Consider the following 9,556-nt stretch of genomic DNA (forward strand, 5'->3'; position numbering starts at 1 on the left):
TCCTGTTTGTTTCCTGTGTCATGACCAACACATACAGTGTTTGTTTCACAGTCTGATATTTCTTTAGTTTTATGACAAACTGAGACTTTCTCAAATGTCTGAAAATTTATGACTCAATTCAAAACAGGATCAAGAAATTATTTGTCTCTCTCCATTCAAAGTTTTCTGAAATATGTCCCATGGAGAAAACCAGACCAGTCGTGACTTCAGCTCTCTGAGCTGATTTAAACTTTAAACTCCCAACCTTTGACGCAAAGACTAAATAAAAGTCAGAAAATGTATTCAAAATATGTGTAACCGAACTTTGTTGTCATTCCTTCCTCTCCGGTCAATCATCTCATGACCCCTCAGTGCCCAAACTTCTTACCTTGGAGGGCCAAAACTGAAACTTAATGTCGATCAACAGGACAAAATCAAACACCTATTGTGTTTATATTAAATGCCTCTCTTATTCAGGCAGGAATTTGATTGCAGGACTTCTACTAGTAATGGAATGTTTTAACATTGCTGTATTTCTACTTTTCTACTTTTTGAATTTTAAACAGAGGAAGAACACATGAAAAAATCACTACAAAAACACACACTAACAGCCCTTTGATTTTTAAATATTATTTTAATTCTTGGTATCACTCAACCATCTAAATATGGGGCTCCTAAAAAAAACACTTTAGCACAAAACACGTTATTACGGTGAAATGAATTTACTGCACGTTTGTCTCAAAATTCTCTGTACTCGGTCCAGTTTCTACAAAAAGGATACAGGTATCATTTTTACATGTCTGTGCTTCGATATTCGCACTTTATCATCATCTGTGCTTTGTTCTCGCTCTCTATAAAAAGGCACTGTGGTGAAGGCACTGAAGCACCGCTCGGACACATCTGCCCCACGTCTGTTTGGACTGTCTTGGCTTAGGCTGAGATAAAATATGAAATGTGCTGATCATTACATTTTTTTTAAATGACACTGTCAGCACGTATGATTAGGAAGAATTCAAAGTCCACTAATGGCGAATCAAAACATATCAAAAAGGAATGCACGATTGTGGACATTATGTACAAAATGTACACTTTTGAGGAGAGAGGAGGAAGAGGAGTCACATCTTCACCTCAGGGTCGTCACTAAATCTCCTGATGAACAGGATCTAGTCTACTGTTGCTATTTTGGCAGACAAGCAAATAGAAAGGTACACACGGTGGAGCTACTCAACTATTAATTCACGTCAAGTCTAACTATTGATTGTGCTGCTCTTATTGTGAAGGGTTTCTCATGGCGCCCACTTCCTGATGAGCTCAAGTAGACAGCAGGAAGATCCAGCTTCAGCCTGCTTATGTTAAATACCAACACATTTCATATGAGAACCATAAAAAAAAGGATCAGTAATCATCCCGCACTCTTTGTATTAACAGTTCAGTCACAGCTCAGCGTCTCTTCAGCCACAAACGGCATCATAGAGAACAAAGTGAGGACGTACTGTACAAACACATACAAGGAGAGTGACACAGGTGTGTCTGAGGGAAAGTGAAGCAGCTGATGATGACTTGAGGGCCACAGACGGTTAAGAGGAATGAGGTGTCAGCAGTCAGAGGCGGTATAAAACAGTCAATAAAAATGGGTTTCTCACAAACTGTGAATCACCACAAACACAAGATGTACTGGAGCACACACACACTCACAAACGTGAACAAAGATATTAGGCTGATGGGTCCAGTAACTGCAGACAGATGCACACTTCGACACACACACACACACATGATCCCCACCAGGCATACGTTATTATTGTTGAATGGTTCAGTGTGGGAGCTTAGAACTACAGAAGAAAACACTGCTTCCCTTGCTAATTTTAAAGAAACGGCAGCACATAGCCTCGGCCATCAGCTGAACTCAGTTTTTTAACCATCTAAAGAAATTGTTTCAACCTTATCCACTTCCCTGTCGAGACTTAGGTGAGAAGATTGATTCCGTCCAGCAGCCGTTTTTCTTAGTTTAGCAAAAATAGTAACCTGACCTGATAGTTTCTTACACAAACGAAGAGTAGCTCCTCTCGCTGGCTGTGACACCAGATATAAACCTGTAACTAGCACATAGCTTAAACCTGAAGAAACAAAAAGAAACAGCTAGCCTGGCTTCTTAGCAAACACAAAAAGTGTCTCTGGAGCTCACTTACTGACATGTTATATCTTGTTTTAACACCAAGACAGAGGAAAGCTAGCTGTTTCCCCGTTTCCTGTCTTTGTGCTAAGCTAAGCTAAACAGCTGCTGGCTTCTAGCGTAGCTACAGATAAAAAACGTAAACGTAAGCACACAGATGGCAAAATGTCACACAGTTCCTTTTTAGATTACATGTTGCTGAAATGTTAACAGTTTGACATTTAGAGAAATAAAGTGAGCTTAACAACGTAAAATGGCTCTTACCTCTGTAGCCTACTCTGAATATGAAAACAGGGTTGTAGTCATTACCCGTTAGCTTAGGTTAACATAAAGATTAGCCTATGTATGGATTGTTTAATTTAAATGTATTAAAGGGAAGAGAGAAAAAAATGATCCTAGTTGTGACTTTACTGAAGTTTTTCTTTAAATATATAGTTTCTCCTGTTTCCAGTCTGCAAGCTGTAGCTTCAAATTTACTGTACAGACATGAACGGAATCAATCTTCTCATCTAACTCATCCTAATGGCTTACGTACGTCAGTACGCTGAGTCTAAAATTGGTCCAGCAAAATATTTTGTGATTTTTATAAGACAAATGATTTTTTTTTGAGTATAGGCCTGAATTCCTTTATGTTTAATCACGTATTATATTCATCGTTGAGTTCATGTGCCATGGCCCATGACGTGTGACGTTAGTGGAGTGTTCCCTCCATTTTGCAGTTGGTGAATCAGATAGCCATCTTTTTGTTATACAACAAGTCAGTATGCATAACTCAGTTTGCAATTTCATGTATGCGACTACAAAATGGTTCAAAATGCAATATGGAAAATTAAAGCCTTCCAATATTATTTGGCTTTGCTCAAACTCACATCTAAAAAACTTTCACTTTACGGTTGTGTGTGCTCACATGTGAGAGACAAACACCATGAGTGGTCAGAAAAAAATGTAATGCTCTTGTTGGGGTATATGGGAAGCTCGGCGCTCTTGTTTTCTGCTACTATATACGTGACCATACACGCTCACATTGGTTAAAAAAATATTTGCCTCGCTTTGCCCAAATGTCAAACTCCACCTATGTCTTACATGTGCCAAGAATGTCACTAAGTGTGTTTCTCAAAATGTCGACCTATTTCTTTAAGGTTATGTGGTACTAAATATAAATTGTAAATATGTTTAAAATAGGTGCGTTTTGAGAAATAGAGTATGCTTTTTAGCATCAAATAAAGCAGTGTTTCACATATCTTTCCCCTTGAAAACCCAATTATCCTCCAAAATCTCTGGAAATGCAAGCTCCTGAACAAGTCTAAAATTTGTTCCACCAAAAGTTGTTTTTGGGGCTTTGTTCTTTGGCAGTGTGACACAAAAACCTGACATCATGAGGAATGATCTGGAGAAAGACAACATGTGTAACTCCCACCCTGAATAAAAAAACAAAAAGACAGTCCGGGAAACCTTCTTAACTCAATCAGTAAGAAACTTCTTGGAGTTGTTGTTGTGTGTCCCGTTCTGTCTCGCGTAGCTCTTACTCCAGGAGAAGAAGTCGGCGCGGAGCAGGCGGTAGAAATAAATCAAGATCATGATGTTCATCATGATCATGGAGGTGAGAAAGAATCCACCGTTGTCCAGCCAGGAGTAGTTATGGACGATGTACCAGGTGAGGTAGAACTGTGTGCTCAGACGAAACGTGACGTAGGTGAAGAGGTTGGCGAATTTGTTGATGTAGTACACGGTGGAGGCCTGAGCGCCCGCCAGCTTCAGCATCAGCCTCAGGTGTAGGGTGACACTGTTGACCTCCACGAAGAGAGCGATCACGGCGCCGGCAACGTACAGGTGAGTGTAGAGGGCGTACAGGAAACAGCAGACCACCTGAGGAGGAGACGGACACAGAGAGGTGGAGACGTTTGTGTCCTTAATTCATGTTTAACTGTAGAGAATCATTTGATTCAGATCCAGATATCTGTGAACAAGCCTTCACCTTTACAGGTTTGAGCTTAAAGGGACAATTCACCCCAACATAAAAGATGAAAGAAAACAGGCGTCTCTGTCCCTTTAAAGATTTCTGCTCTGTAGCTGCACATAAATCTTAAGTCATCGACAATTAAATCAAGCTAACTCACTTTATGTACAAAGACCGGAATCCCCGTCTTGACAGCGTGGGCTGAGAAGAATTTAATTTGTGGCACTGACAGCAGATGCCCCAGTTACTCTGGATAGTCCAGAAATCTCACCCTTCACAGTCATCGGGGACTTTAAGTTCCAGTGAAAACTGCTCTCGATGAGACCTGAGGATTATCCAGACTTACTAACTGGGTTTCTGGAAATACAGGTCACTGCAGATATATCTGGTACTTTGCTTACACCAACTCTTCGAAGCAGCTGGATAAAGCTTTAATCAAACTGAGCTGGGTCTTGCTGGTGGTGCTGCAAAAATCCAAAAAGCATCTGAAAGCTTTTTAGGTCCAACACAGACCACTAAGACACAGACACTTTGTCTCATTTTACACAAGCGTGACAAGTTCACCTTGATGTTAACTTCCTCTTTATCATCTGACTCTGATGTTATCTGAACCAGGCATGCCACCTTGATAAAGATACAAAAAAAAGAGAAGGAATCATGGCCAAAGGCACGTTTTCTTACCAGTGCATGGTGGATTAAGAATTCCCATGATGCTCTTGCATGTCCTGTCAGGATGATGTCACCTGCATCTTGTACAAAATATCCTGAGGGAAGAGGGGAGGACACCGAGTCAGGAAGATGAATCAGCTGCAGAACAGTTCAGTTCAGTTAATAATTTCCACTTCAAGCTACTTTAGACTTCTGCTCCACCAAGTTTTACAAGTTTTACTTTGAAATCCACTACATGAGTCTGACAGCAGCTCTGTTTACTAGTTACTTTACAGTGTTGAGTACCAACAGTAACATATTTAATATAGTGAATAAAAATGAGCTCCATCCTGTCAAGCTACAACATTAAAGGGATAGTTCGGGTCTTTCAACGGTTGTATGAGGTACTTAAGATGATCCTTTCATTTCATCCTTTATTTGATTTATTTTCCAGATTTTATTTCTTATTATTCTGACCAACAGTGTTAAATCTTATCAGTGTATTTCAGCAGCTTTCCCCTTGTTTTCTTATTGCACGTCATGTTAGCAGTGTCCCATGTGGTACATGTGGATCGTATTTGGCTGTATAAAACTAGAAATTCAAATATTTATATTCATGAGCATTTTTCACACTACGTTTTGACATCAGAGTTCTTCCTCTTGCGAGTTTGACATGATTGTCACTTGCATAAACATCTTTCTTGTTAAATCCGCACGTTAACTTTGTAGTACTGAGTCACCTCATTGAAGCGACGGGGCAACAAGACAGGTGTAGCTCGACAAACCAGACGAATGTGATTTTTATCTGCAGTGACTGTGAGGGTTTAATGGTTCACCTCAGCCTACCTCACAAATGAACAATAATAAGTCATTCATCTTAAAAATTGAATGAATTTCAGCTTTGAGACGACAGAAATAAGGATTTTTAAAGAGTTTTCACACACGTCGTCTTTGTGAGGTAAACACGCAAACATGTATTCTTGTTGCCTGTTATCTGCATTGGTTTACACTGTTTGCTCCAAGTGTCATCACTTTTATTGTTTATATAACTCACACATGTCTGAAGATCACCTTTTCACACGATGACGCTGAATATATCTGACACCACAATGCAAGATTTCCCCTGTGCCACTTGCCGTTAATCAGTGGGCCATCAGGAGACATTAGGAACCAGTGTTTGTTGAGCCGATGAAACAACAGAGTTAATTATTCCTCATTACTTTTAGAAGGCACCAGCCGAACAATTCACAGCATCGCCACGGTTATTAAGACTGTGTGCATGGGCCTGATTGAGCTGGAGGTATTCAGTGACTCAGAGTCCTTCTGTTCCTCTGTGAGACCGACACAGCCAGCCTCTATATGTTGAAGACGGTGACCTGGTTGGCCTCACTGGAGGTAAAAAGTCTGTTTGTGGTTGTCAGGGCAGATCTCCACAGACTTGTGTCTTCATGGTAACACAAAGACACACAGAAGACCCAACCACAGGCAGCACAGCTCAACTAGACCACCGAGTCCTCAGTGGACTACCTTTGGTCTCCATGGTGATTTAGAGGGAGACGCCCATTGGTCTGCTTTGAGGATCAGGTGAGAGGGGCGGATCTGTGGTTTCTTTGAGAGGCAGTAAGGTGGAAGTATCCGCCCGTGGGACAGGAGTAATCGGCTTTAAACATTTCTTGCCAGCTGCAACACGGTTGATTAATATATAAAAATAAATAAATAAATAAATAAATAAATAAATAAATAAATAAAAATAAAAATAAAAATAATAATAATAATAATACTTTTTTACTTTTGGTCAGATGAAATTCATGGCTCTGGCTTCATTCTGTTAGAATGTATAACTGGCTGATTTCACTATTTTCTAAGATTTTATAGACAAAACAATTAATCTGGGGAATGCAGACTAAATGACAATAAAGATCCTTTACTGCAGCCCCACGTGAAAAACACTACAACCAAGGAAACTTCTCTTTAGACAACGATCAGCTTGAGTAATTCTTTAAAAAAATGTTGAAATCCTCTAATTCCAGCTTCTTGTATGTGACTATCTTCTTGTTTCTTTAATGCTCTACGACAGTAAAGTAAAATCAAGGCAACTGAAGACGTCATCTTGGACTTTGGGGGAAACACTGATTTTTACACTGAAACACTGCAATTTACCCGCATTTTCTGTCATTTTAAAGATACCACAAGGAACTCTGATATTTTTTTATTTTGGAGGCCCCTGGGGACAAGAGTGGTAATGTTTCCACCATTAAAACCAAGAAATATAATGTCAAATATAAAATGAACTAAAGGAACTCTCTTCCTGCTCCATTTTAACTGTCTAACATACAACTCACTGTACGTTTGCCTGGGAAAACACAAACGCAGGCTCCTCCCATCTGCATGTGGACCCGGTGGAAGCCGTTCCGAAAGACTAAACAGAAAACAGTGAATCTTCTAGCTGATGGTCTTGTTTGCTTATGTAGGTCACACAGAGCCATCAGTATTAAATTGGGACTGTTTCATAATCTGTCGCAGCCCTAAAATCCTCTCTGTTCCGTAGTTTCTGTCCAACAACAACATGCATCTCCATTTTGTCACCTAAACCCGACCTGAGAGCTGTTTATACTTGTTTCCCCCCCTGAAGTTTCATTCCTTCCCCCACGGTGCGTTCACTTACCTGTTGAGACGCAGATGAGCAGGTAGGACAGAGGGGTGTGGTAGGAGTGGATGTTGTTCAACGTCTCGGGCCAGACCACCACACTGGAGAGGGACACATGTTATGCATGGATAGGTGGGTCTGTATTCGGCTCACTCAGACAAACATGCGCTCACTCCCGGAGAGAGAAGCCTGACTAAGCAGAGACATTAAATATCAGGTGTTTTCACGTTTTAACACCACCTGGCCAAAAGATGTCACAGCATATAGTCCCTTTCTAACACCATCCGTGTCTGTTTATCTAAACAAATCAAGTCAATAAAGTTTGCCACTGTTTTTTCCCCTTCAATAGACTTTGATTTTGCATTTTTCTTTGTCACTCCTTGCTGCTGTTTGGTTAAAGGGGCACACCTCGAACAGCAAATCTCTCCTCGCGTCCCCTCCCTTCATAAACACACTAAGCAAGAATTTTTGTCAATAAATTACCCGTCTACTGTTTCACATGTTTACTTCTGAACATGAAAACTTGCTTTTTTTTCTCTCCTGTCAATCATTACAACTTCAAATTGTTGCACAATAAAATGCAGCGATCCTTCCAAGTGAGCGTGAACATACCCTGGGTCCCACATGTTAATGTTAGAAGATGACTCACACAGTCTCTGTCCCCACCCGCAAAAAGATCTCCTGATGCTTTTGTAATAATCGTTTTGCAGCAGGTTTTTCCAGTTGATCGGCTGTTGCTCGCGTAGCCCTGGCTGCTGGCTGGGAGACTGAAACAAACTCTCAAGTTGAACAGCAGCAGCAACTGCAGCCTTGTGTGGCTCAGACTGTACTCTGGCATTTCCCTCCCCACTTAGAGATGCCATTGTCTCTCCCCACGTCCCTCACCCTGTCTGAACATGCCCTTCTTCCCCTGGCTGCCACAGACTGTCACAGTCAAACAAGCACACACACAGACATACACACATCCCCACACACAACCACATCATGTGCCCTGTGAATAGACAATGGTGTCCCAGTGTGGACGGACAGATGTTTTGGTTGGATTGAGACTCACCAGGTCAGGGCCCATGTCCCTGTGAGCAGGGAGTGCACCATGGAGACGGAGAGGTTCCTCCACTTCCAGGAGTGGAGGTCATTCTGCTTCACCACTTTGGGCACCGGTATGTTTTGGAGCAAACGGTGGACCACCCTGAAAAGAAGGGAGAACACCAGCACAGACGGGCCTGGGTTATTCTTGAGGACAGGGATTAGGGCGTCCATCCTCTCCTCCCCTTGCTCTCCCTCTGTCTCCGCGCGCTTATTCTCGAGTTTTCTCCCCCCCTCCCACCCCTCTTGTTTGTCTGTCCACGCTCCTGTCAGCGTCTCCTCAGCCCGGTGATGGATAGATATGCTCGGTATGTGTTGGGAGTGTTCTCCAGGACAGGGGTCCACGGAGAGACGAGCCTCTTGTATTTTTGATTTTCCAAGTCTCTTGCCAGTGCAGAGCTGATGCTGGACGCGTGTTTTTCCCTCTCACGTTTGCAGCGTCCCGAGCCTGAAGAGGAGGGCTTGGAGGGGATTCCCGTCACAGCTCATTCCAGTGCGACGGCGTTTGTCCCTCACGCACAGCCTTGTGGTGTTACGTGTTGCCTCCGTCTGTCTGTGTGCAGAATGGAGAGAGGAGTGGTGGAGAGGGAGCGGAGTGGGTGGTGCTGCCGCCGCCGCTGCTGCTGCTCGCTTTAACCATAGAAACAAGGAGGGGCTGCGATCAAATTACGCAATCAGCTAAATCACAGAGCCGAGCTTCCTAGTTAGACGTGATTTTTGTTGGATGGGTATGTTGGAAAATGTTTATTTACGCGTCGGCTGCGTTTAAGTTTCAGGGCGACCAGCGCATTTTACGCACAGTGCGTCACGTGCGCGTAAAAACGGTACCAAAAAGCATACCTTTAATTATCTGGAACCCAGAATGTGATTATTGAATTACTAGTTTAAAAGACTGGATCCACTGATCAAAACATCCAAAAGACGTCAAGTTAACGTCTCTGCTAATGTTAAGAAAATCTTTCCAGTGGAGAGTTTTTACAACATAATTTCAGACATCTTTTCAACCTCAGCCAACGTCTGAAGAAGGTCTTGTGGTACAAAATGAAATTCAACTCTAGCAACAAAAGCT

General features: G+C 42.0%; 1 protein-coding gene across 2 annotated transcripts; it reads right to left on the bottom strand.

Moving 5' to 3' along the window:
* Positions 1-593: 593 nt before the first annotated feature.
* Positions 594-9,176, bottom strand: tlcd1 (TLC domain containing 1). 2 transcript variants are annotated; one of them, XM_037123890.1, is made up of 4 exons: positions 8,456-9,176; positions 7,420-7,502; positions 4,788-4,870; positions 594-4,015 (listed from the first exon to the last, which is right to left on the bottom strand). In XM_037123890.1, the coding sequence occupies exons 1-4, from the start codon at positions 8,659-8,661 to the stop codon at positions 3,611-3,613; spliced, it is 777 nt and encodes a 258-aa protein (XP_036979785.1). In that variant the 5' UTR covers positions 8,662-9,176; the 3' UTR covers positions 594-3,610. The 2 variants fall into 2 exon arrangements, with proteins under 2 accessions (XP_036979785.1, XP_036979790.1); XM_037123895.1 differs by lacking the exon at positions 8,456-9,176 and adding an exon at positions 8,068-8,428.
* Positions 9,177-9,556: the final 380 nt, after the last annotated feature.

Source organism: Acanthopagrus latus, chromosome 2, assembly GCF_904848185.1.
Source record: "Acanthopagrus latus isolate v.2019 chromosome 2, fAcaLat1.1, whole genome shotgun sequence".
Lineage (NCBI taxonomy): Eukaryota > Metazoa > Chordata > Actinopteri > Spariformes > Sparidae > Acanthopagrus > Acanthopagrus latus.